The 27,918-nt window shown below is 53.6% G+C and overlaps 1 protein-coding gene across 2 annotated transcripts; it reads right to left on the reverse strand.

Annotated features, from left to right (window-relative positions):
* Positions 1–1,231: 1,231 nt before the first annotated feature.
* Positions 1,232–27,816, reverse strand: AIF1L (allograft inflammatory factor 1 like). Of its 2 annotated transcripts, XM_009457530.4 has the most exons (6): positions 27,616–27,816; positions 27,413–27,474; positions 12,697–12,763; positions 9,741–9,782; positions 6,454–6,616; positions 1,232–4,146 (listed from the first exon to the last, which is right to left on the reverse strand). In XM_009457530.4, the coding sequence occupies exons 1-6, from the start codon at positions 27,644–27,646 to the stop codon at positions 4,059–4,061; spliced, it is 453 nt and encodes a 150-aa protein (XP_009455805.2). In that variant the 5' UTR covers positions 27,647–27,816; the 3' UTR covers positions 1,232–4,058. The 2 variants fall into 2 exon arrangements, with proteins under 2 accessions (XP_009455805.2, XP_016817374.1); XM_016961885.3 differs by lacking the exons at positions 27,413–27,474; positions 27,616–27,816 and adding an exon at positions 21,308–21,482.
* Positions 27,817–27,918: the final 102 nt, after the last annotated feature.

A 27,918-nucleotide genomic window follows, 5' to 3' on the forward strand; every position in this document is an offset into this window, starting at 1 on the left:
CTGGCCTGGGCGAAAGAGCGAGACTCCGTCTCAAAAAAAAAAAAGTAAATAAAAATAGGCTGGGCGCAGTGGCTCACGCCTGTAACCACAGTACTTTGGGAGGCCGAGGTGGGTGGAACACCTGAGGTCAGGAGCTCGAGACCAGCCTGGCCAACATGGTGAAACCTCGTCTCTGCTAAAAATACAACAATTAGCCGGGTGTGGTGGCGGACGCCTGTGTTCCCAGCTATACAGGAGGCTGAGGCAGGAGAATCGCATGAACACAAAAGGTGGAGGTTGCAGTGAGCTAAGATTGTGCCACTACACTCCAGCCTGGGTGACAGAGTGAGACTCTGTCTCAGAAAAAAAAAAAAAAAATATATATATATATATATATATATATATATATATACACACACACACACATACACATACATAATAATAATAATAATTGATGAGGTAAGGGAGGCACAGAGAAGTTGAGAAAATTCTCCAGTAGCCCTCAGTCAGAAAGTGGTGGTGACAGGATTAGAATTGAGATCGTCTGGATAAGGCTGACTGATGGTATTAAAGTCTGGATAAGGCTGACTGATGGTATTACAGTCCTTCATAGAATACATTTCTGTAGTGAATTATAAATGCTCTAGGACAGAGGCTCTTTTTTTTTTTTTCTTTTTTTTTTTTGAGACGGAGTCTCACTCTGTCACTCAGGCTGGAGTGCAGTGGCGCGATATCGGCTCACTACAAGCTCTGCCTCCCAGGTTCACAGCATTCTCCTGCCTCAGCTTCCCAAGTAGCTGGGACTACAGGCGCCCGCCACCACACCCAGCTAATTTTTTGTATTTTTAGTAGAGACGGGGTTTCACCGTGTTAGCCAGGATGGTCTCCATCTCCTGACCTCATGATCCGCCCACCTCAGCCTCCCAAAGTGCTGGGATTACAGGCGTGAGCCACCGCGCCCGGCCGACAGAGGTTCTTAACTTGGACCTCATGGGTTGGCTCCAGGGGGGTCGGATTGTGCCATTTACTGTTTGGCTTTCAGCACATTGCTTATCCAAGCCTACTTTTCAGTTGTGAAACAAGGATGACATAATAGAACCTGTCTCTTGCAGGGAGGTGGTTAGGATAAGTGAATTTCAGCTGTCTCAGACAAAAGGCACAGGACATGCTCATTTAATCTCTTACTATATTAGCTAGTTCGCAATTTGCTGAGCCCAGAACCAGCCCCAAAATACACCAATCAAGACGTTGGTAAGTTTGTCTGGTTTATTTGCAGTCTGTAGAGATGATATCCCAGTCCACGCGCACTCCCATGCACACGCACACACATAACTTCATCCACCGGAATTTGCCCGACAAACCCTCCTCTGAGTCATAGGGACAAAGCCATACTTGGCAGTCCTCACGTTACTGGTTGCATTAGATTTGGTCTTTCAGAAAGAAGATGGTTGAAGTCCCAAGAAGCTGAGCCCTTAGCCAGAGAAGTAAGAGTCCTAGAACCAAGAGCCACAACCTGAAATAGATGCAGACTGCCCCCACCCTCCTTCCAGGGACAACTCTTGAGAGCCTCTCCTCCCAGGAGTTGAGTCCCAAGAAATGAAGGGACTGATGGGGTTTCCCAGGACACACGAGCCCCCACCCCCATTCAATGAGAAAACCCTCTCTTCTGCCATTTCCAGAAGCTGGGGCCACACCTGCTTGCTCTCCTCCCTTAAGGAGAATTCCTGCAGTCTTGTAGAACTGTGGAACTTACTGAAATAAGCCTGATTGGTTCTGTCTTCCTCTCTGAGTGAGGAACAGGGACACTGAATATGATGGGCAGTCAAGGAAAGCTTTATCTTCCTCAAAGGTCCCAGCCTGTCCCAGAGAGGAGAGGCAGTGAGGAGGGGTGAGGACATCTAATGATCTTGGGGAAAAAAAAAAAACAAAAAACAGGGCAGGGTGGGGGTAGAAGTAGGATTTTCCATTTACAGGGAGGAATGTTTTGCTGGAGTTTAAACTTCAACTAGGCCTGTGTGCATTTGAAGCAGATCCTTGAGCTCAAGATCAGCCAGTCATGGCCAAATAACCTCATTCCTGAACTGGTTGAAACCAGTGGGTTAACCCAACCTGGCCATTTCCTCATGCCTTACCTGTTTTCCTTCCTCAATCTGCTATCAGAGGTGACTAAGGAGCTGCAGGGAACCCACGTTGGCTCCAACCACCAAGACTTCCCAGTCCTGTCCACTTAAGGTGTTGCAAAGGCTCTGCCAAGACTCTCACCCAGTCTTGGGCCCATCTAGGCCCCCCAGGACTGCAGGGAAGTCACCCCATACCTCCCCCTTCCTAACATTTATCTCATTGTCATTGTCTGGGTCTCACTTTCCTATTGGACTCTAAGTTCCATGAATCTGTCCATTTCATTATTGGATTCTTAACTGTTGGCCTACAGCAAGTGCTTAATAAATATGTTCAGTGAATAACTGTCTAAGTCCTGAGCAGGTAGGGTAAGAGACTTCAGAACACAGGTGGGGTTAAGGCTGAACACCCTGATCAGCCAAGATGGGGCTGACTTTGACATCTTCCTGCATGAATTACAAGAGGCAGCTTCAGAGGCCTGGTCTTTGCCCTAAGCCTGATGCTGACTTGAAGGCATGGGAGAGGGTGAATCCTGGACCAGGGTCTTCAGAGCAAGTGAAACCCTCTCCAAGTGTTGACCTTGGAGGCTGTCTCTTCCCAGCCCTTCCCTGTTCTCATAACTAACTAAGGCAGCCCACACTGGAAACGAGGTGTAGGCAGGGTCCCTGAACATCTGGGCCCCAGTCCAGGGCACCTCCCTCTGGAGATAAGCCTGACCTTGGGCAAGGCACTTAATCCCTGTGGGGCACCAGTCTCCTCACCTGTGAAATGAGAAGACTGGCCCAGCTACCCTCCAGGGTGCATTAGGGCTCTAAAATCCTGCGAGTCCATAAGAAAGGACACAGGTGACCCCAGTTCAATTCGCAAGCTCAAGGTTCTGAGAGATCTGGGGAGAGATGAGTTAGACCGTGTATACTGCACATGCCAGGACAACATGGGAGGACGTAAAGCTTATAATAGCAGGTCAATAAATATCTGGTGAATGAGTGAGTAAATGAATGAATTATGTGAGTAGGGTAGGAAGACAAATGAGAGAAGCAGAGTCAGGTTTCAAGCAGATTGGGGTCAGACAAGCAACCTTGTATTTCTCAGTCTTGGCTTACCAGTGCTGCTGACTTTGCCGTGAGCATTTTACTCCTCATTCTCCCATCCTGGTCCCCTCAGTATCCTCCCTAAAAGGTGGAACAGCACTGAGCTGACCTTTCCCCCCAAAACCCCAGGCCTCACTTCTACCTCCGAAGCCCTTTGCTGCCCCAGTAAGGGACAGTAGGGCTGCAGGCTGCCTCTCAGCTGCCTGCAAAGGTGTGGCCAGAGAGCAAGACTGGAGGGTTCCTTCTGGTACCTTCTTGAAGGGCTCACATTGCCAAGCTCCTTTCCTTCCCACCTTCACATCACTGAGGATGAGAAGAGGTGTGGAATGAGTGGGGATCAGCTGGGGCAGCGGGGCCCTGAGTGGCTGTGTCCTGGGTGACACCAGAGCACTGGAACCATGGCACTGTCCAAGGAAACCCGAAAGAAGCCCTGCAGCCTTGTCCCTACTCCATGGTCTTCTCAGAGTGGCCTGGGGTCCTCGTCAGAGCCAGGTCAGTGAGCCTGAACTTGGCTTGGAGACTTTCTGAAAGGATGGAGAGTGCTGGTTCCTCCAAGTGCGGGGAACACAGGCTGGAAGCCTCCCTGCCCTGGGCCTGCCCCCTCTAGTTTTTGGTTTGATGTCAGCCCTTCTGCACAGGGAGCGGGGAAGGAGGGAAGAAGAGAGGGAGGGGACCCAAGGCTCAGGATTCCCCGACCCAGAGCCCCTTTAAGGCAGATAATTTGTGCTTTACAAAGACATTGATGAAAACACAAACAAACCCTCAATGACCAAACAAATGAGAGAGAGAGAGATCACAGTGTGTCAAGAAGGGCAGCAAGATCGGGAGGGAGGTATGGGGTGGGAAGGCTGGGGAGTCCAGGCGGGGTCCTCAGGGCAGGCTAGCAATGTCTCTCTCTGGAGGGGGGCCAACTGGCTTGGGGCTGCTCTCGTTGGCTTTTCCTTCAAACATCATGACTCTGGTTTGGAGATGGAGAAAAGAAAAAAAGAAAGAAAAACAAGATTAGGATCCTTCCCTCATCCAGGGAAAGATCATCCCAGCCTCATGTCAGCAGGGTCCTCAACAGAATTTAAATCTGTTCTCCAGTGGAATCCTTGCAGAAGCCCAAGACAGCAGCTCCAAGGAAGGGGCTGCTAGTCCCATTTTACAGAGGAGAAAATGGAGGCGCAAAGTGGTGATATGACTCCTCAGAACCACACAGGCGGTCCAGGGCAGAGGCTGGGTGCGACTCCAGGCTTCTGACTTCTAGGCCATACCCTTCCCTTAACCACACTGCCTAGAGGAGGCTGAGCCAGGCCGGGCCATGCCTCTGCACAAAGATCTTCAAAAACCTGCCCACTGCTCTGAGAGTGGTGTCTGGGGAGTAGAGGGTAGGGGCTCAGCGTATAACCTCTAGGGCAACTGCCTAGATTCAAATGCCAGCCCTGCTACTTCCCAGCCGACTGGCTCAAGCAAGACACTTGACCTCTCTGATCCTTGGCGTTTCTCCCTGGAAGTGGGGTGCTAGAAGATCTGGCCAGACTGGACCGTGGGCTCATGGGCCAGGCACTCAGTCTCCTTGGGCCTCAACAAGCTCCTTTGTAAAATGAGACAGGTATATTTTACATTCGTACTTTTAAAAAAGTGAATCTTATTTCATAAAAGCCAAGTAAGTGTTATTTTCTGTTTTCTTTTTTTTTTTTTTCTCTTTTGAGACAGAGTTTCCTTCTTGCCCCCCAGGCTAGAGGGCAATGTCACGATCTCTGCTCACTGCAACCTCCGCCTCCTGGGCTCAAGTGATTCTCCTGCCTCAGCCTCCCGAGTAGCCAGAATTATAGGCGTGAGCCACGACACCCAGCTAATTTTTGTATTTTTAGTAGAAACGGGGTTTCACCATGTTGACCAGGCTGGTCTCGAACTCCTGACCTCAGGTGATCCACCGGCCTCAGCCTCCCGAAGTGCTGGGATTAAAGGCGTGAGCCACGGCACCTGGCAGAGTGTTATTTTCAGCTGTGACAAATGACAATGAGACTGTCCAGGGTAATGCTGTAACGCTCTTCAATGGGGCAGCACCCACAATGTGCTACCACGTAGTAGGTGTTTGCCATCAGCCACACAAGGCTGAAATCTTCATAAGTGTCATTTCACTAGCCCTCAGGACATCACAGAAGACACGATTATCACCCCTATTTTATAGATGAAGAAACTGAGACTCACAGACCTAAGGTAACTTGCCCAGGGTCATTTTGGTAGCAAGTAATAGCATCAAGATGCAAACCCTGCCTCCCTTTGGGGCCAATTTTTGACTCTATTTTATGCTTACAAGCCTGTGGGGGTAGTGGAGGTGCTTTACAAATGGGGAAACTGCCAGGCATGGTGGCTCACGCCTGTAATCTTAGCACTTTGGGAGGCCGAGGGGGTCTGATCACTTGGAAGTCAGGAGTTTGAGACCAACCTGGCCAACATGGTGAAACCCCATTTCTACTAAAAATACAAAAATTAGTTGGGTGTGGTGGTGCACACCTGTAATCCTGGCTACTTGGGAGGCTGAGGCAGGAGAATCACTTGAGCCCAGGAGGCGGAGGTTGCAGTGAGCTGAGATCATGTCACTGCACTCCAGCCTGGGTGACAGAGCGAGATCTCAAAAAGAAAAAAAAAAAGGAAAACTAAGGCTCGGAAAGTTTCAACAGATTTATCACCATTATCACCATCACCACCATCATCATCATCACAGTTGCCACTTACTGAGTACTGATTCTGCCTGACTCTGCTACAAGCTAATTTCCCCTGCAGGGTACATATTAATATGACCATTTGGGCCGGGTGTGGTGGCTCACGCCTATAATCCTAACATTTTGGGAGGCTGAGGAGGGCAGATTACCTGAGGTCAGGAGTTTGAGACTAGTCTGGCCAACATGGCAAAACCCCGTCTCTTCTAAAAATACAAAAATTAGCCAAGCATAGTGGCGCATGCCTGTAATCTCAGCTACTAGGGAGGCTAAGGCAGAAGAATCACTTGAACCCAGGAGGCGGAGGTTGCAGTGAGCCAAGATCACACCACTGCACTCCAGCCTGGGCAGTAGAGTAAGACTCCATCTCAAAAAAAAAAAAAAAAACAATTGACAGATAAGGAAATCAGGATCAGGAAAAGTAAGTACCTTGTCCAGCAGGTCGCACAATGAGTTACCTACTAGGTGGGGAATGGCTGGGGTGCCCAGAGCCAGGGGCCTCTCTGCACAGAATGATTTTGCCTTTAGAGGTCCCAGGGGAGGAAGGAGGTACTCACAGCTTGAGGACAGCCGACCGTTTCCCCAGCATCATGTTCACAAAGTCTCGGTAGGATATAGTGTCACTGACCCCTCCTGTCACCTCTGAGATCATCTTCTTCATCTCCAGGTGGGTCTTGGGGACACCAAGCTTCTCCATCATCCTCTTTAAAGACATCAGGTCTGCCGGGGGAAAAGCAGATCTGTTAAGTGGATATGGGCTGCTGGGGCTTAGCCGGGAAGCTGGGAAAGCTCCACTCGGGCACCCCACGCCTAGAAGCTTGGCGTCTGCACTCCTTCTCTAGGGAGGAGGAGCCCATCACACCCTCACTGCTCTCTTTGGAGGCCGTATAGGCTAGTGGTTAGTGACCTGGGCTTCTAGAGTCAGACGGGCTTGCATTGGCATCGAGCTCTGCTATTCCTGGCTCTGGGATCTGGGGCACACTACTTAACCTCTCTGAACCCCTGCTCCCACCAATGGTGGAACGGGTGGGTGGGATCATTCAGGGATCTCTGTGCAGGAAGCACCGGCCCAGAGCACTTTCTTCACACCATGACTGTGGGCTCTGCTATTTCCTGCAGTTAGGGTGGGCTGGGTGCCCACTCTCCCGCTGCCCGGGGAGTTATGCCCAGTGTGGCAGGGTCAGGAAGTCAGGCATTGAAAGTCACTCTGCTGGGTGCCGAGTGGCAGGTGGCTTCTCCCCACGTGCCACTCCTGTCCTGCTGTCCTAGGGCTCTGCCCCGGCTGGAAGGGAGAGGACGCCAAAAATATCCCACAGAGCAGGAAAACCAACAAAAGAACAAAATTCAAGAAAAACAAGGGAGGCCCCAGAATGTCACTCCAGCCCGAGGCGGTGCTGTCTCTGACCGCCCAGCTCCCACCAAGATCTGAGGCAATTTCCTTTGGATTGTTCTTCAGTGAACAATGGGTCATCTAAGGATGGCAGGAGAGGGCTGGGGTAGGGGCCATGGGCCATGGCGCAGCCAATGCTCCTCCTGGCAAGGCAGGCGGGACTGGGGCCAGGCCCAAAGGTGCCAGGATGTCCACGCATTCAGAGAGAGCTGGGCAGCCTTCTCCAGGAAAGGGGGAAAGGGCTGCACACGCACTGCCAGACTCTGAAGTTGGCAGGACCTTTCTCGGGCAGTTCGGCAAGATGCTTCAAAAGCCTTTGACCCAGTGTCCCCTTCCTGAGATTTCCTCTACAGAAATAACCAGGGAGGTGAACAAGCACTCATGTACAAAGAGGTTCTTTACAGGATTATCAATAATAGTTAAAATTGGAAGGCATCCAAATGGTCCACACAAAGGCATCGGCTAAACAAATTAGAATCCATTCCTACAATGCAACCATTAACTATATTTCAAAAGAAAAATCAGCTGGCGCCATGGCTCATGCCTGTAATCCCAGCACTTTGGGAGGCCGAGGCAGGCGGATCACTTAAGGCCAGGAGTTTGAGTCCAGCCTGGCCAACATGGTGAAACCTCGTCTCTACTAAAAATACAAAAATTAGCCGGGCGTGGTGGTGCGTGCCTGTAATCTCAGCTACTTGGGAGGCTGAGGCAGGAGAACCGCTTGAACCTGGGAGGCTGAGGATGCAGTGAGCCAAGATTGCGCCACTGCACTCCAGCCTGGGCAACAGAATGAGACTATGTCTCAAAAAAAGAAAGAAAAATCAATAATAAATCAAAATACTCACCATTGTTTTATTTCACTTATTTTTTCTGGCCGGGCTGACCAATAGAAAGTTATTTTTTTCAAGGAGGCTCAAAAATGATATAAAACAGCTTTTGTGATTAGAATAAAGAGTGGAAGGCTAGAAACGGAAATGTTTGTAGCAGTTACTTCTGGGAGGTGGGGTTGTGGGTGATGCATTTTTGTCTTTTTGTCTTGCTGTGTTTCCTCAATTTTTTTAATGATGAAAATGTGTTTATTTGATAAGCCAAATTTTTTTTTTTTTTTTTTTTTTTGAGACGAAGTCTTGCTCTTGTCCCCTAGGCTGGAGTGCAATGGTGCGATCTGGGCTCACTGCAACCTCCACCTCCTGGGTTAAAGCGATTCTCCTGCCTCAGCCTCCCGAGTAGCTGGGATTACAGGCATCTGCCACCACGCCCGGCTAATTTTTGCATTTTTAGTAAAGATGGGGTTTCACCATGTTGCCCAGGCTGGTCTCGAACTCCTGATCTCATGTGATCCGCCCGCCTTGGCCTCCCAAAGTGCTGGGATTACAGGCGTGAGACACTGTGCCTGGCCAAATTTTCTTTCTAAAGAAAAAAAAATGATCAAAATATTCTAAAGGGAGAAGAAAAGAGAGAGGACAGAGGAAGAGGAGTAGAAATGCCGGTGGCAGCATCAATCTGAGACGCAGGATGAAATGGAAAAGGGGGAAACTGTTCAGAAACCAACGGCTGGGCCCTGGTTCACTGCCAGTGTTCCATGTAAGCAAGTCATTTCACCTTTCTTTTTGCTTTTTTTTTGAGACAGAATCTCGCTCTGTCACCCAGGCTGGAGTGCAGTGGCACAATCTTGGCTCACTGCAACCTCCGCCTCCTGGGTTCAAGCAGTTCTCCTGCCTCAGCCTCCCGAGTAGCTGGGATTACAGGCACCCGCCACCACACCCAGCTAATTTTTGTATTTTTAGTAGAGATGGGATTTCGTCATGTTGGCCAGGCTGGTCTTGAACTCCTGACCTCAGGTGATCCCCACGCCTTGGCCTCCCAAAGTGCTGGGATTACAGGCTTGAGCCATGGCGCCCGGCCCATTTCACCTTTCTGAGTCTTGCTTTCCTCATCTGTAAAATGGGGATAATTAAACCAGCCTTAACCACTTCTTTGCGGGTGAGGTCCAGGTATGGTCTCCTACCAGAACGTAAGTGCCAGTAGCTGCACAGCAGGATGCAATAAGGAGAGAATCAACGTATATAAAAGCAACTTGTCAACTGCCGAATGACATACAATGGAAAGATAGACTTCAGGGCCACTGAAATGCCAGCCAGGGGGCCCAGGGCCTGTCCACCCTGAGTGTCTCCAGCCCTGGGCAGGTGTGGCACCCTCTGTCCTGAGTCCCCGTAGCACCTGGGGTGGGAGGCTGAGGTGTGGTTGGGGAGGGAAGCAGTAGGGGATGAAAGGGTCTGGAGGAGTCTGAGGGCAGTGGTGCCAGGGCAGAAGGCAAGGGGCTGGGGCTGGCTCGGCGCAACATATTCACCAGCCTTCCGGACTGCCCCATGCCCCTCACCCGCACAGAGGGTCCCTCAAGCCCTCTACCCACTTAACACCCTCCTCCCTAAACACACTCAAGGCTTCACTCACCAATCTCGCCTTCATTGTTCAGGTCAAACTCCATGTACTTCTCTGGAAATCACAGAGCAAAAACTAGCATTAGTTTGGAAGCAGCGTCTCCCTGCGGGGACCCAGTGGCTCCCTTGTGGGCAAATGACCGTGTCCTCAGGAGTCTGAACCACCTCCCGCACCCTACCAAGGGTCTTGACCTGAGTCCCCCATCCGCTGAGCCACGGCCTCTGGGGAAAGAGCTCATCCTGCCTGGACTACTCTCCTAGAGGTGCCACGAGGGAAAGATGGCTGGGGGCCACTCTGACCCTCTTACCAGGAGGGCAGCTGCTTTCTCCCGGGTCCCCAGCAGCACAGACCAGCTGCATCTGAGTTAGTAGCAAAGTGACTAGCTCTGATTCCCTGCCCCAGGATTCTGGCTCATGGGTGTGGAAGGACAGGGTGGGGGCAGGCATGGGTGTGCTTTTTAGCGTCCCAGGCAGTTCTGATGGGCAACCGGGTGTGGGAACCACTGATTCAGGGGACCTGTGATTCTGAAACCAGGAAAAAGGCCTGCCCTAGCCCACAAAGTGGACATACAGTTTCCCGGGGTACACAGACCATCACCCCAAACCTCACACACAGACTGAGTTATACTTCCCTGATCAAGGAGTCCAGGAAAACTTCTAGCAGTGAGGGAGGATGTCGGAGCAGTGGGCTTGGTATGTTCAGATGGGAGCAGTGTGTCAAACGGACCGTGGGGCCTCTGCAGGTCACCCCTGCCCCGGCAGAGTGGGGACCTCATGGTCCATCCTGCCCCACAAGCAGCCAGCAGAGAAAGCCGAGGCCCTCCTGCAGGCTGTGCTGCCCCCGCCCACTCCCTGCCTGCTCCAGCTCGCTGCCCCTCTGCCTGGAATGTTCTCCCAAGTATTCTCAACACCCTTCCTCATGGCTTCAGGGCTCCCCACCCTTTCTTTTTCTTCTTTTTTTTAGAAGGAGTCTTGCTCCGTCTCACTTTGTCACACAAGCTGAAGTGTAGTGGCGTGATCTCAGTGGGGGATATACAGCTCACCTAGGGCAGAGTTGGGACTTGAACCCATGTTAGTCTGGCTCCAAAGCCCCTGTTCTTAACCATTATGCTTTTTTTTTTTTTTTTTTTTTGAGATGGAGTCTCATTCTGTCACCAAGGCTGGAGTGCAGTGGCTTGATCTCAGCTCACTGCAACCTCTGCCTCCTGGGTTCAAGCAATCCTCCTGTCTCAGCCTCCCGAGTAGCTGGCATTACAGGCACCCACCACCACATACAGCTAATTTTTGTATTTTTAATAGAGATGGGGTTTCGCCATGTTGGCCAGGCTGGTCTTGGACTCCCGACCTCAGGTGATCCACCCACCTCGGCCTCCCAAAGTGCTGGGATTACAGGTGTGAGCCACCGTGCCTGGCTTCCCCACCCTTTCAAAATTGCACCCCCTCCCCACAGCTGAGCACTCCTGTCCTCCCTCCCTCATTTCTCACTGAAGCACCTACCACAGTCTGCTCACCTTGTATTTCCCGGCTCTCTGTTTAGTCTCCCACCACCTCTCACACCACCCCCCGAGCTAGAACACAGGCTCCCGGGTGGGAGCTGCCTTTTACGTTCACCATGGTGCCCCTGGCCTGGAATGGTCCTGGCACATGTACAGGTGCGCATTTGGAGAACAAATGAGTGAATGATGTAACTTCCTGTCTGGCCCAACATTCCAGTGAAGACAAGTAGAAAGGGTGCCAGAGCCCTGAGACCCGTGCCTCCTCCCAGAGCCACCCCTGGGAGTGGCCACGCTGGTATGCAGACAGAAGGGAATAGACTGCTCTCTTTTTCACAGCTCTCCTACAGGTGGCTGGGATGGGGTGGGGTCAGGAGTGTCTTTTACTATTTCCCTTCTCTCTTCTTCATGTAAAAAGCATCATAGCGTAACAGTTAAGAGCAGGGGCTTTGGAGCCAGACCGACATGAGTTCAAGTCCCAACTCTGCCCTAGGCGAGCTATGTGTCCCCATGCCAACAACCCCGCCCTCCAAGCCCGAGTTTCTCCATCTGCACATTAACAAGTGCGCCATCTTCCTCCAGGCCGATTGGGGTGATGTGGGGAGCTCGCCACGCCGCACGAGAAGTGCTTCACACAGGCCGACGTCCAACAAATGCCAGCTGTTATTAATATGATTAGCCCTAGATGTCCAGCCTAAGGACAACTGGAAGTGATTTGAGGAACACTTGGCCAAGTTCTTTGCCCCGGAGCCGGGAGGATGCTCACACTGCAAACACTTCGGAGGGGCCGAATGCAACCTCCAGGATATTTTCCATGACAGCCCAGGGCTCCTGCGCCTAAGTGCCTCCCCTGGCAGGGAAGGTGGGTCTGCGCTGCCCCCTATGTGCCCGGCTCCTCTCCTTTCAAGGTGCTGGCTGGGAACCAAGCGCCAGGGCCCCAAACAGAGGGACCTTTATGCTGCCCCTCTCCCCGCGCCGGCTCCCAGGCCCTGCTTTCTTTTCATCCCGTGCTGCCGGGTTTCAATGGGCAGAAACTCTGCCCCCCTGCCCCACTGCGGCGACACAAACGTCCATTCTCCGCAGGGGCTCCTGAGATGCTCTGCTGGGGAGGGGGAGAGGCAAGGCTTGCTCACAAAGAGCTGATTGTGTGCGGGGCCCGGGAGTGACGGGGCCTGGGCAGCGGCGGACGGGAACCAGCCTGAGCCCCGTGGGCAGTGAAGGGAGAGAGAGGGGCAGGGCCAGGACCGGGCTGCAGGCGAGGGGTGACGGGGCCCGCAGGAGCAGGGAGGCAGGTGGAGGGGCCTCCCCCCACCTCTCAGGGGGTCCCTGTCTCCAAGCCTTCTCCAGGAAGAAGGGCATTCTGGACAAAACAGGGCCACAGCCTAGTCCTGTGGGGCTAAGGGGTCCTGTGTGCAAGGATGAGGGGCCAGCCCACCTCCCCCAGGAATAAATGCAGGGCAGCCCGCCCCAGCTTACCTTTGAAGGCTGTGAGCTTTTCTGGAAGGTTCTCTTCATCACTGTACTTCTGGTCACAGAGAAACTCCTACAGAGGTGAGAGGACAGTGCTGAGCAAGGGATTGGGGACAGAAGTCACCCACACATGGGCCCACTGTCCGGAGGCCTTCCCTCCTATCGGGTAACCAGGTGCGACCAGACCCAGTTTGTCCCTTGTTCACCCCGGCTTCCTGTCGCCCCTTGGAGGCAGATCTGCACTGGCCGCCCTGTGGGTAGGAAGTTTGCCCAGCAGCTTGGGGAGGCCCCAGAGGGTTCACTACGGGTGACTAAGCCCTCCAGCCAGCAGCTACATTACCAATGCTGGGACCCGTGCCCCTCCCCCAAGACACCCCAGCTTCAGATCCGAGAAGCTGTGACCTCCAAAGACAAGCCCCTGGTTCCATCATTAACTTCTTAGGAATGTGATCCTGAGCTCATTCATTCCTGCCTGAACTTTTTTTTTTTTTTAAGAAGTCTTGCTCTTGTCCCCCAGGCTGGTGTGCAATGGCGCGATCTCAGCTCACTGCAACCTCCACCTCCTGGGTTCAAGCGATTCTCCTGCCTCAGCCTCCCCAGTAGCTGGGATTACAGGCGCCTGCCACCATGCCCAGCTAATTGTTGTATTTTTAGTAGAGACGGGGTTTCACCATGTTGTCCAGGCTGGTCTCGAACTCCTGACCTCAGTTGATCTCCTCCCCCCACCACCCCCCGGCTCAGACTCCCAAAGTGCTGGGATTACAGGTGTGAGCCACCGCGCCCGGCCCTCCCCACACTTTTATTGCCTTATCTACCAAATGAGAATCATGATCTGCTTCTTGAGTTTGTATAGAAATCCAGTGAGGCCAGGTGCGGCGGTTCACGCCTGTAATCCCAGCATTTTGGGAGGCCAAGGTGGGCCGATCACCTGAGGTCAGGGGCTCGAGACCAGCCTGGCCAACATAGTGAAACCCCGTCTCTATAAAAATACAAAAATTAGTTGGGCGTAAAGGTGGGCACCTGTGATCCCAGCTACTTGGGAGGCTGAGGCAGGAGAATAGCTTAAACCTGGGAGGTGGAGGTTGCAGTGAGCTGAAATCGTGCCACTGTACTCCAGCCTGGGAGACAGAGAGAGACTCCATCTTAAAAAAAAAAAAAAGAAAAAAGAAAAGAAAAAAGAAATCCGGTGAGAGTGTGAATTCGTCGTCTCTGCTCTAACGGGAAAATGACTGTACACTTACCCTCTCACCTGTTTCCTCACCTGTAAAATGGGGGTTTTAATCTCTGGCCTGCCTTCCCTTCAGATGCTTGGAGAGACTCAAATGAGTCCTTTCAGAACCAGATGGGCGGGGTGGGGAGGACTGGACACTAACAATGGCCTCCGGGGTGAAGCCCTTACCTATGTGATCTCTTCACATCTCCTAGGAGTCCCAAGAGGGAGCTATTGTTATTATTATTTTGAAACAGGGTCTTGCTCTGTCATCCAGGCTGGAATGCAGTGATGCAATCTCAGCTCACTGTAACCTCCACCTCCCGAGCTCAAGTGATCCTCCCACCTCAGCCTCCTGAGTAGCTGGGACTACAGATGGGCGCCACACCACGGCTGGCTTATTTTTGTATTTTTTGTAGAGACAGAGTTTCACTATGTTGCCCAGGCTGGTCCCAAACTCCTGGACTCAAGTGATCTGCCCGCCTCGGCCTCCCAAAGTGCTGGGATTACAGGTGTGAGCCATGGCGCCCAGCCAGTAGCTACTATTATTATACCCATTTTGCAGGTGAGAAAACTGAGGCTCATAAGCCAGAGCTTCAACTCGGCTCCATCTCATTTGGAGCCTGCATCCTTAGCCCCTATACTTAAAGGTGGGCAGATTGCAGGTGTTCATCTGGCCTGGTCTCTGACCTTACAGCAAAAAGCGACCAATGAGGGAACACCTGCCAGATACAGCGCCAGGTAACTTATGTACCTTGCGGCTAATCTTTCAGCAGCCCTGGAACCTGTATTCAGATGGGGAAGCACAGGGCCTGTTCCCCTCCTACCACTCGAACTCTGCAAATAACCCTTCTTCTTTGGAGCTTCCATTCTTTTTTTTTGAGACGGAGTCTCGCTCTTGTCACCCAGGCTGGAGTCCAGTGGCGCAATGTTGGCTCACTGCAACCTCTGCCTCTCAGGTTCAAATGATTCTTGTGCCTCAGCCTCCCAAGTAGCTGGGACTACAGGAGTGTGCCACCATGCTCGGCTAATTTTTGTATTTTTAGTAGAGACGGGATTTTACTATGTTGGCCAGGCTGGTCTTGAACTCCTGGCCTCATGTGATCCGCCCACCTCGACCTCCCAAAGTGCTGGGATTACAGGTGTGAGCCACTGAGCCCAGCCAGTGGACCTTCCATTCTTCATTACTGAGCTCACCGGACATGGACATTGCTCCTCCATTCATTCATTCATTCATTCATTCACTCATTCAACATTCTGGGGGGACACAGTGCACACTGCACTGCACTAGCATCAAGGGAGCAGAGGAGACCATGGTGAATATGACAAGGTCCTTATCCTGAAATTACAGAAAGCTGGTGTTTAAAATGATGTGCAATGTCACCCACATTAATCACTTGACCTACTTCCTAATACATGATGGCCAAGTCTGTTCTTACATATCTCTTAGGACAGAGAACTCACTACCTTCCTAGTCTATTGTTGCAAACTCCTAAGAGGCTTCAAGCAGAATAGAGGATGACAAGAACTAACTGACTATAAAGCAATCTGGGTTTGGATCTCAGTCTCCCTTTTTACTAGCTCTAAAATAGGTTCAATAGTACCCACTCCTTGGGCACTGGGCTCATAGTTCAGCTCTCAATAAGCAACAGATAAGATTATGAGTATGAGGCAGAATATGGCCCCTTCTATGGCTCAAATTTCTCCACATTAACTCAGCACCCCTTGACCACAGGAGAAACCTACCTGGCAACAGGGCTTCCCTCACTGGGTTGGGAGAGGGGTCTGGCTGTCCTGTAGCTTTTGGTAAAACATTGGCTGTAGCAGACACTGTGCTATCTCACTAAATCCTCACAGCCACTATTATTCCCATTTTACAAGTTAAAACATGAGGATGAGAGGGGTTAAATACCACATCTAAAGTCCATAGACAGGCCAAACGCAGTGAGTGGCTCACGTCTGTAATCCCAGCACTTTGGGAGGCCGAGGTGAGCAAATCCCTTGAGGTCAGGAGCTCAAGAACAGCCTGGCCAACATGGTGAAACCCTGTCTCTACTAAAAGTCCAAAAATTAGCTGGGCATGGGGGCGTGTGCCTGTAATCCCAGCTACTTGGGAGGCTGAGGCAGGAGAATCACTTGCACCTGGGAAGTGGAGGTTGCAGGGAGCCGAGATTGTGCCACTGCATTCCAGCCCGGGCCACAGACTCCATCTCAAAAAAAAAAAAAAAAGGTTCACAGACAGCTAAGGAAGGTTGGTTTCGAACCTGGGTCTATCTGACTCCAGGACCTGTGTCCTCCTGCACCTGGGCAGAGGGCAGTCCCAGGGCCTATGGGGTCTTGCTGGCTTGGCCACAGCCTTACTCCAGGCCTCATTGCAATGCACTGGGCACGGCCCTGCCTCCACTTAGCTGACGCTAGATCCTTCTTCGGCAGCCTGGGAGGCCGCCCTTCTCCTAGTTGGCTCTGTCGAGGACTTCCTTTCCTCTTGGCTCCCTCTCATAGCTCTTCGGCACTGCTCCCTCACCCCATCCTCTGCCCAAAAGGAGGACAATTAACTTTTGTCTGTGACTGTGAGCAAACCAGGCACCTCCCAGGGTCCCAGATCCCATATCTGCCCAGTGAAGGGACATATTAGATCAGTGATTCCCAGACTTTGGGGTCACGCAGACATGAAACATTTTTAAAGGCGGGGCAGAGGGGCGCACTAATATACGAGTGCCAACTTTTTATTTTGCCAAGTAAAGACTTTTTAAACAATGGCCATTGACTGTTGCCATGAGTTCAGAAAAGAACATTTCATAAAAGTAGGAAGTTCACCATCTCTGAATGTTTAAATGGAATCCATTCAGCCTAGGTCCAACTCGCCACAGTGACCCTGCATTTCCTTCACTTTACCAAGAACTAGAGAACCTTCCTGGGGAGGCACAAGAGCACCAACATCTGGGAACCTCTGGGGAGAGATTTGGAGGGCCTGTCCCAGCCCCTGGGGTCTGGTTGACCAGAAATCCTGCCTCAGCCTGGACCGACCAGCCCTAGAGATCCAGTTTTACTTGGGCCACTCTGTAGGTGGATGGGTGCAAGTGGAAGGACATGGTCCCTGGCCTTAGAGACAAATTGCACACAGACAGACACAGACCAACCAGGCAGGGATGAAGAGCAAGGCCACCTGCACAGCATGAATGGCAGCAGTGGTTGGGAAGATTGCCCTGGGCTGCACCCTGCACTAGCTGTGCACCCTGCCTGGAGTCCACAGATCTGCGTGGTTCTCTCCCTCACCTCCTTCAAGCCTTTGCTCAATGTCACCTTGTCTTTTTTGTTTTGTTTTATTTTTGTTTTTTGGGACGGAGTCTCACTCTGTCGCCAGGCTGGAGTGCAGTGGCGCGATCTCAGCTCACTGCAACTTCCCCCTCCCGAGTTCAAGCAATTCTCCTGCCTCAGCCTCCCCAGTAGCTGGGACTACAGGTGCACATCAACACGTCCAGCTAATTTTTGTTTTAGTAGAGATGCGGTTTCACCATATTGGGCAGTTCGGTCTCAAATTCCTGACCTCAGGTGATCCGACTGCCTCGGCCTCCCAAATTCCTGGCATCACAGGCGTGAGCCACCACACCCAGCCTCAATGTCACCTTCTCAATGCGGCCGACCCTATTTATTCTTTGTTGGCACGATCACAGCTCACTGCAGCCTCGACCTGCCTGGGCTCAAACAATCCTCCCACCTCAGCCCTCCAGAGCAGCTAGAACTACGGGTGTATGCCACCACACCCGGCTAATGTTTGTATTTTTTGTAGAGATGGGGTCTCCCTCTGTTGCCCAGGCTGGTCTTAAACTCCTGGGCTCAAGTGATCTGCCTGCCTCGGCCTCCCAAAGTGCTAGGATTATAGGCGTGAGCCACCATGCCCAGCCCTGTCCACCCTGTTTTTTACTGCTGCCTGCCCACTTCAGCTGCCCCGACTTCCAATCGCCCTTAACCAGCTCCTTAGGATGGGTCACCTCCAAACATGATTTCCACTGCCACTGCTTACTGAGGTTACCACACCCTCTCTGCCTCCCCGGCTAGAATGTAGGTTCCGCATAGCAGACGCTCAACAAACACATGCAGGATGAGCGGAGGAGTTGAGACTCAGGTTAACTAACTTGCCTGAAACAGCAGAGCCAGCAAGCGGCTGTGCTGGGAACATGAGATCCTCTGTAGCTGCGGCTCCCTCCCTGCACAGTACTGAGGAGGAAGTGGGTATCAGGAGGCAGCTGGGAGGAGGCAGGGCCCCAGCCACAGGTTTAGCATCGAAGTGCCCAGCATACAGTAGACACTCAATAAACATCTGTTGAGGAGCCTGAGGAGGGAGGATCACTTGAGGCCAGAAGTTTGAAGTCAGCCTGAGCAACATAGGGAGATCCCATCTCTACAGAAAATTTAAAAATTAGCTGGGTGTGGTGGTGCGTGCCTGTAGTCCCAGCTACTTGGGAGGCTGAGGCTGGAGGATCACTTGAATCCAGGAGGTGAAGGCTGCAATGAGCTTTGATTGCACCACTGCACTCCAGCCAGACCCTGTCTCTAAAAAAAAAAAAAAAGCAACAACAACAACAACAAAACATCCATTGAATGAATGGACAGGCCTGCCATTCGGTCCAGTTATTTTCTCCATCCTCACCCCTGCAACGATCAGGCAGCTTTGCAAAAGTGTGCCCACGCATGACAGAGACTGGAGGGGCTTAGGGTTTGGAATCCTATTTTTCCTTAGAGCCAAAAATGACAAATGCAGCCCAGTGTGGTGGTTCACGCCTATAATCCCAGCACTTTGAGAGGCCAAGGCAGGCGGATCACCTGAGGTCAGGAGTTCAAGACCAGCCTGGCCAACATGGTGAAATCCTGTCTCTACTAAAAACCACACGCACCTGTAATCCCAGCTATACTCGGGAGGCTGAGGCAGGAGAATTGTCTGAACCCGGAATGTGCAGGTTGCAGTGAGCTGAGATCACGCCACTGCACTCCAGCCTGGGCCACACAGTGAGACTTTGTCTCAAAAAACAAAACAAAACAAAACATGACAAATGCTTGGGCCACAAGTGACCAGGGTGGGAGAAGCAGCTGAGCTCCTCATGCGTGGGCAGCCCTCACTGGCCCTGGGATTAGGGCAGCTGTGCTGACCATGCCTGGGTAGGGAATGGGGGAGCCCGGCGGGCAGTGGCAGGAACAGGACTCCACCAGCCAGGCTGCCATGCCTGCTCCACCTCTGAGCTTTGGATTCTTGGTTCCTGCTCATGTACCACCCACAGCTCCCTCCCTGCAGGCATCCTCCCCCCGTCCCTGCCCAAGGCACAGGTACCCTGTCTTTCCAGGACCCCTGGCTGCCCTGACCCTGGGTCCATAGGCAGAGGAGACAGAGACAGAAGCCACCCCAGGTGTTTGGAAGAAAAGCAAAATAAAGAAAAAAAAAAGGGCAGACTGGAGCCAGAATGCCTGAGTTTGAATCCACTTCATGGCTGCATGAAATTTTTTTTTTTTGAGACAGAGTCTCGCTCTGTTGCCCAGGCTGGAGTGCAGTGGCACAATCACAGCCCACTGCAACCTCAACCTCCTGGGCCCAAGCAGTCCGCCCATCTCAGCATCCCAAAGTGCTGGGATTACAAGTATGAGCCACCGCACCCGGCCAGCAAATACTAAATAAATGTTAGCTATTTATTATTTTTTTCTAATACTTATGCCCATACAATCAGCTTATAACCGCCATAGACCCTCACAGACTATTCAGCAGATTAGGAAGGAGGCCCCCTCCCCGTGGAGTAGGCCAGTTATGATTTCTCTCTCCTCTTTCCAGGTATCCCCATTTGACAGATGGGACAACTGAGGCCCAGAGAGGTTGCTCAACTTGCTCAGGATTGCCAAGTTTTAGCAATTCAAGGTCTATGCCTGCCCCAAACAAGAAGGTAGCCTGGCTGCAGGTTTCTGGGCAAAGAAAGTCAATACTGGGAGTTACCTTTCCTCTTCGGCAGCTGCAGGAGGTTATTCCAGAGGCCAGGGAACCACTTTATAGCCCTCCAGGGAGATGTGGGGGTAGGCGGTTTATTCTATCCCCTATCCTCCTCACACAATCTAACCCACTGTCCCCAAATACAAGTTTTTCCAGCTGCAGAAAGTAGAAAGTGCTGGGGTGGGGGAGCAGGTGTGAGAGGTGCAGGGGGCCTCTGGGCCCTGAAAGTGGCTATTGACATGCAGAAGGGCAGGCCTGGAGGCCACAGTGGCCTGATCAGTCCCTAGCAAAGGGCCAGGAAATGCAAGCGGGCAGGAGCTGGGGGTGACACACAGGCAGCTGAGCCCACTTCTCAGTCCCCGGGGACCAGAGCATCCAAGGCTGGGGCCTGGGAGGTGTCAGAGCCGTTAAATTATCCATCCAGCCACAGAACCAGAAGGGACTCCTCACAGCGTTCAGCTTGCCCTCCTTGTTCAATAGCTGGGAAAACCGAGGTGCCAGAAGGGACAGGCCTTGCCCAAGGTCACAACAGTTGAAAACGTCACATCATCTCTCTGAGCCCAGGGTGTGTAGGACATAGGGGATAGCTTGCCAGGGTTGCCATTCCAGCTCTAGCACATACTAGCTCTGTGGCTCTGGGCAGGGCCACTTTACCTGTTTACCACTCTAGGCCTCAGTCTCTTCATCTATAAAGTGGGCTTATCTATCAAGTGGGATCATAATGATATGTAGAACCTCCTCACTGAGTTGCTGTAAGGAATTTTTTTGTTTGTTTGTTTTGTTTTGAGTCAGGGTCTTGCTCCATTCCCAAGCCTAAAGTGCAGTGGCACGATCTGCAGGATCACTGCAGCCTCAACCTCACAGACTCAAGCTATCCTCCTGCCTTAGTGACTGGCCTGCGGTAAGGATTAAACGAGCTAATTGCACAGAAGGAGCCTGGCTCCTAGTACACTTGCTAAGTGTTCAAAATTATTATGTCTTAGGATCATCCAAACTCGAGCCACATCGAGAGGCAGGTGTGTGCGGGGGAAGGGCAGGGAAAGAACATCACCAACCGACCATTCTGTGCTCCTCCGTGATGCCCTGAAGTCCTCCTGGCAAGCCTTGGCCCACTGGCCATCCCTCAAGGGCAAGATTTGCTTTGTCCTCAGCCCCCGGCTGACCTGGCAGTGATGGGCCATCCAACCTGCCTGAATCCTCCCATCTCAGTCCCCAATAGCATCTGTTCACTGCCGCCTTTCCTGGTCACCTACAGCCTCTGATGCTTGCCAGAGTCCCCCAAGCCCATCCCAGCCTCCAGCGAGGCCCCCAAGTGCTATGCCCAGGAGGGGCTGTTTCCAAACCCATCAGAAGCTGGCAGCCCCTGCCGTGCCTGTCCTCAAAAGCCCTCCCGCCTGCCTGCTCCTCGCTGACTTAACTCCTTTCTGGGCTGGTACCTCTAGCACCTTCTGGCGAACCCTTGCTCCTGGCCCTCCAGGCTTGTCTTTCTGTATCAGCTGCAGCAGAATTTTGGGGTGGGCGGATATCACCATCTTGGAGGCCATCCAAGGGGCTGGTGGCTCAGGCCTTGGACAAGAACTCCAAGGACAGGAAGCACCATGCCGGGGCGTAGGACCTCTGACGCAGCCCACAGGCTCTTAAAGGGCCAGGGCCAGGCCACAAGTGGTGCTGGCACCTGGCGAGTAGCAGAAGCCTGTAATGTGCACCCAGAAGGACAGCGGGTTCACATTCCCCACTGCAGCCCTGGGCCTCATTCAGATGCCGCATCCTCGCCAACAGATGGGGCAGCTAAAGAAAAACTCCCAAGCAGCTACGCAATAAAGCACACCCTGCAGAAATTCCATCTCCAGCTTCCTGTGATACGGCCACACCAAGGTCATAACTGGTTGGACCTGCAGGGGACACTGAATCCTCAGAGGCTCACGTGGCCACTTATCACCATCTCCCTTATAATATATTAAGGAAGAGCAAGAGAGATGGGTGCCCAGCAATGCCAGCTGCATACATTCACCTGGGCAGGGACAGAGTGGCACTGCCAGGTACATAGGAAAAAAGACACACCTGCATACTTGCCTGGGTCAGGTCTCAGAGGCCCCCCATTGCTGGGGGAAGGGCAGGGGATATATACACCCCTGGGCAGAGATACCCAGCCTACCCTGCCCAGCTGCCTTCCCAGTGCAGATGACATGTGGCTTCTGAAAAAAACATCAGGGGCCAGGCGCAGTGGCTCATACCTGCAATCCCAGCACTTTGGGAGGCCAAGGCGGGTGGATCACTTGAGGTCAGGAGTTCAAGACCAGCCTGGCCAACATGGTGAAACCCTGTCTCTACTAAAAATACAAAAATTAGCCGTGGTGGTGGGCACTTGTAATCCCAGCTACTCGGGAGGCTGTGGCAGGGGAATCGCTTGAACTTGGGTGGCAGAGGTTGCAGTGAGCCGAGATCATGCCACTGCACTCCAGCCTGGGTGACAGAGTGAGACTCTGTCTCAAAATGAAAAACAGTGAAACAAAACAAAAAACCATCAGGTACCTAAATGTGACAAGGAATGCTGAGTGCCCTTCATTCGACCCAGGAGGGCTGGACCATTGGGACAGTAGCCAGAGATCCTTATCGATATAAGCAAGAGAGGCCTGTGTCATAGCTAGGCTGCAGCCACCTGGTGACAGGGGCCAGGGTGACTGGGTTTGAATCCCAGATCTGCCACTTCCTGGCTGGGTGACCTTGCAGGTGACTTCATCTAGCTAAGCCTGTTTCCTCATCTCTAAAATGGAAGTCAAGGCCCGGCACAGTGACGTATGCCTGTAATCTCAGCACTCTGGGAGGCCAAGGTGGGCAGATTGCTTAAGCTTAGGAGTTCGAGACCAGCCTGGGCAACATGGTGAAACCTTGTCTCCACACACACAAAAAATTAGCTTGGTGCACGCCTATAGTCCCAGCTACTCAGGAGGCTGAAGTGCAAGGATCACCTAAGCCCAGGAGGTCAAGACTGCAGTGAGCCGAGATCACACCACTGCACTTCAGCCTGGGCAACCCAGTGAGACCCTGTCTCAAAAAAAAAGGAGTCATGATAATCCTTATCCCATGGGGCTGTCTGCAGATTCTCACCGTGCATCTATCTGCTGGGGTGCCCTGTTGCGGGGTCAGTGAGATGATGAATGTCAATCTGTGGGCATGGAGCACAGCCACAGCTCATTACTGTGTTGAAGATCTCACCTGTTGGCCGGGTGTGGTGGTTCACACCTGTAATCCCAGCACTTTGGGAGGCCAAGGGGGGCGGATCACGAGGTCAGGGGTTTGAGACCAGCCTGACCAATATGGTGAAACCCCGTCTCTACTAAAAATACAAAAATTAGCCGGGCGTGGTGGTGCACGCCTATAGTTCCAGCTACTTGGGAGGCTGAGGCAGAAGAATCGCGTAAACTTGGGGGGTGGAGGTTGCAGTGAGCCGAGATCACGCCACTGCACTCCACCCTGGGTGACAGAGCGAGACTCCATCTCAAAAAAAGAAAGAAAGAAAAAAGACCTCACTTGCTAGCCAGCTCGTGTGGCAGCCCTCACTGTCCCCTGAGCGCCTCCTGCTAAGTCCCAGGGCACAGCCACCCTGAGGGGCAGCCCCCCCAGCCCCACTGCTTCTCTCTGTCCCTGTGGGAAGCTGGAGAAAATCTCTCCCATTGCCATATAAGGCCATGCCTGGCTGGCCTGGGGTCACCAACCATGCCATCAGGGCTCGGGGAATGCCAGCTATGTAGGGGGAGTAGGAGGTGCTGGCCAGTTCTGCCCACTCCAGTAGTGCTGCTATGTACACACGTGCGTGCACATACAAACACACAGCGCATGGAGCTGGGGGCGGGCACGCAGCAGGAGGCCCAGCCAAGCTGAGCGATTGAGAAAATAGGCTGGGTTCAAGTCGAGGCTGTTTAAACCCAGGCAGTTTACCCAGCCTCTCTGAGTCTCGTTTTCTCAAAAATGGGAGCAACAATACTCCCTGGGTTAGAGTGAGCATTCGCAAGATAATGCCCACAGTGCACCTGGCACAGGACGGGCACATACCAAGTGTTCAGAAAACTACAGCAAAAACTAAAGTGAAACCAAAAAGAGGTGCATTTTCATGCGGCTCCCCCACCTCCCTTCCTCTACTGGGATTTCTAGGCCCATTAGAGTCTCCTATTTTTACTCTTGAATCCCTTCTAATAACAATAGCTAAGGCAGGGTATGGGGGCACATGCCTGTAGTCCCAGCTACTTGAGAGGATGAGATGGAAGATTGCTTGAGCTGGGGAGGTAGAGGCTGCAATGAGCTGAGATTGGGCCACTGCACCCCAGCCTGGGCAACAGAGTGAGACCCTGTCTCTGTTAACAACAGCAACAACAAAAAGCTAAATTTGGGCGGGGTGGGGTGGCTCACGCCTGTAATCCTAGCACTTTGGAAGGCTGAGGCGGGCAGATCACCTGAGGTCAGGAGTTCGAGACCAGCCTGACCAACACGGTGAAACCCTGTCTCTACTAAAAATACAAAAATTAGCTGGGCGTGGTGGCAAGCGCCTGTAGTCCCAGTTACTCGGGAGGCTGAGGCAGGAGAATCGCTTGAACCCGAGAGGCGGAGGTTGCAGTGAACTGAGATCACGCCACTGCACTCCAGCCTGGGTGACAGAGACTCTGTCTAAAAAAAAAAAAAAAAAAAGCTAAGGCTGAGCTACCCTGCCCCTCTGGAAGCTGGCCTACACCAAGGGAGGAGAAAGGCCCCAAAGGGAACTAGGTATTGGCCCAGAGAAGCCCCTAGATCTGCCAGCCAAGCTGGGCTGTGCCCCAGGCAGCAGCCATGGCGGTGCCCAAGCTGCCTGGCACAGAAGCAGGGCTTTGGCAGTGAATCCTGGGCTTAGCCCAGGCCCCCAGAATCCACACTCCAGTGGGGCAGTGAAGCTGTACCCCAAAGGAAGGCAGTCCGGGCTGCCAGCACAATTCTGCCTACAATCCACCTAGCTCAGGCCCTCTCCACTGCCCCCATGGCCGTGGGTGAACCAATTCAGACTCTCACACGGAGTGACTCCCCCACAGTCCGCAAAGAGCTTCCATCCACTTCCATCGGTTAATTGTTGCAGGGACTCCAGAGGGGCAGAGATCCCTGCTCCCATTTCAGGCTGGGGAAGGCGAGGTTCTGCTGGGCTGAGCAACCAGCATGAGGCAGGGCGGAGTATCTTCCACTCCCTGCACCTTGAGGCCACGAACAAAGAAACTGTCCTGATAGCTATCAGGGCCGCAGCCAGCTCTCCTGGGTGCTTTACATAGATTGTCTCACTGAAAAAATCACAACCATTATCTTTTTGGAGAAGGAGGCTCAGAGAGGTGAGTGGCTTGCCCAGAGTCACAGATCAGTGCTTGTGGGTACCTCATGACTAAACTGGTGGGGCCACCCTGCTCCACTGTGGTGAAGCAGCTCAAGCTTCCCGTGTGATCCTGGCGCCTCCTTCCTACAGGGCCCCAGATCCTGGGCCTCAGCAGCCCTACAGCGGCCGGGCTGTCGTGGTGGGTCTCAGTACAGCGTCTTGGCAGGGGAAGGACGCTGGGCTGCAAGCTCTGTCACTGGCTTCTGCGTGGCCTTGGGTCAGCTGCTTGCCCTCTCTGGGCGCTGTCCTGAGGTGGTTAGACCACAGCTCCTTCCTGCTCACTTTCCCTAGTCCCAGTGCTGCCCAGATCAGCCCCTGACAGCTGTAAGTCCCTCGTCTTTCTAAGCCAAGCTAGTCGGTTTCCCAAAACAACCCTGGAGCCGCCCCCTCCCCCTACCCACCTCCCCAAGGGCGAGGTTGGCCCCGCCCTCTTAGCTCTTTTGGCTTGTCCAACCATGGTCACCTCACCCCCATCTCCAGCTGTCTGTGGCTCAGGGTCCCGCTGGCTGTGGGTGGCTCCAGCCAGCTCAGAACCCGCCTCAGACCCAGGGGGCTATATGAGGTCGGGGTTCCAGCCTTCTGTCCAGAGGGCTAGGGCAGCCAAGCCCCAGGCTGGGCGGGCACACAGTGAACTGGGAAGGAGCCCAGCAGGGATCCGAGACCCCTGAGCACCCCAGCCAGATGTCCGGGCAACCTTCCAGCTGTGCTCAAGATGCCCCCAGGAAGCAGGGTGAGGGTGGCCGTGAGGAGGCCGGAGCTTACCTGGAGGGGGAACCCTGAGGTCCCCAGAGCCCTGTAGCTGGGGACTGAATGGGAGTCCTGTAGCCAGCGGACGGAAAACAGACAGGCTGCCTACATCCAAGCAGTCCAAGAAAACCAAGGGGGAATCAAGGCTGCACACTGCTGGCAAGAGGCAATACCACAACCTGGCCCCAGGCTCGGACCCGCCTCCCACAGCCTTCTCGGGCTCTGCTGACCTCACCAGCGGCCAACTTCCAGACTGTCAGCTGGGCTTAGACCCTGGGTGTCCAGGGGACCAGAGGAGCCTGCAGGGGGAATGCCAAGCCTTGTTTCAGCGGGTGTGCCTCTGCCACCAGTTAAGAAGGAAACTGGGAGACATCCACCTCAGGAAATAATGCTAGTTCTGTGAGTGCTTCCTGAATGCTGGGTGCTGGGCCATGCAGGCCACGGGCCTTCCCTCTCTGAGCCTGCACAATGCCCTGCTTGGAGATGAGAGGCCCTTTGCTGAGGACCACAGAGCTGGCACACAGTGGAGGCCAGATCTGAGCCCAGGTCTTGCAGAACTTTAAAGCCACTGGCTGTGCTGCCTTTGAGCTTTGGCCAACCCAGACAGGTCTTGATATCGTTCCTTATCTTCTAGAATCTATGCAAATTTATGGAGCTCTCACTGGATGCCTGGCAACAACAGGAAGGATTTCTTTCGAGAAATCCACCAGGACCAGCAAGAAAAGCATTGAATCCCTTAAGGCAATCTTTCCTGAAAGTTGGAGTGAAGAGGAGTGGTGTGTTTGACGGAGGCGGGAGGCTGGAGACCACGGGGAAGTGCCAGGATCTCTACGCCCATCAGGGTCTTCTATTTGTACTTTTGAATCCCATATAACAACAATAGCTAAGGCCAGGCGTGGGGGCACATGCCTGTAGTCCCAGCTACTCGGGAGGATGAGGAGGGAGGACCGTTTGAATCCCAAAGGTGGAGGCTGCAATGAGCTGAGATTGGGCCACCGAACTCCAGCCTGGGCGACAGACCAGCAAATGATCCGGAGCCTGTGTTCTGAGCTGGAGAGATCACTGGCCTGGGGCCCTTCCCGCGCCAAATCCTTGGGCTGCTCCCAAGCGGGCTTGCGGGGAGCCACGAGCCGGCTGGCATCCGAGCTCCTGACCCGGCCCCACCTCCCCAGTCCCCAGTTGCAAGAGTAACAACTTGCAACCCGAGACCGGAGGCGGGAGGCGGAGGCGGACCTACCTGGAGTCGGAGGCGACGGGGCTGGGGGCGGAGGGAGGCACCTGAGGGAAGCCCAGGGGAAGGGAAGGAAGAGGGTAGATCTGGAGGCGGGCACGGCCTCGCGGACGGAGAGGTGGCACCCGCGCAGCGCGCGGCTCGGGACTCGCGTGCTGCCCTGGGCGCGGGGCTTACCCGGTTGATCTCGGCCAGCCTCCTCTCCTGCCGGGCTTTGAGCAAGCCGAACGCCTTCCCTCCTGGAGGAGACAAAGAGGCGGCCTGGGAAGCGGGGTCCTCTCCGGGCCACGCGCCCGCGTCCCCGCCCGCTTCCCGCGCGCGGTGGACCCCGCGGTCCGCCCGGCGCGCACAGGTGGCTGCTCGGGGACGGCGGCGCCTACCTTGGAACCTGTTGCTGAGCTCGCCCGACATGGCGAGCGCGGGGCTCCCGCCGGCTCCAGGCTTCGCGGACGCGGCGAGGGACGAGGAGGAGGCACAGGCGCCTGGTCCGGGCTCCGGCTAGCTGCGTGTGGCCGCGGGACCGAGGGGCGGAGGAACGGCGCGGGCGGCCGACACACCCCTCCCTCCGCTGCCGGCCCCTCCCTCCCCTCCCGCCTCGCCCCTCCCCTCCCGCCTCTCCCCTCCCCTCCCGCCTCCCGCTCCGCGGGCTTCAAAGCGGCTATTATGCGGGACGCTGAGCCCGC

Source organism: Pan troglodytes, chromosome 11 (assembly GCF_028858775.2).
Source record: "Pan troglodytes isolate AG18354 chromosome 11, NHGRI_mPanTro3-v2.0_pri, whole genome shotgun sequence".
NCBI classification, from domain to species: domain Eukaryota; kingdom Metazoa; phylum Chordata; class Mammalia; order Primates; family Hominidae; genus Pan; species Pan troglodytes.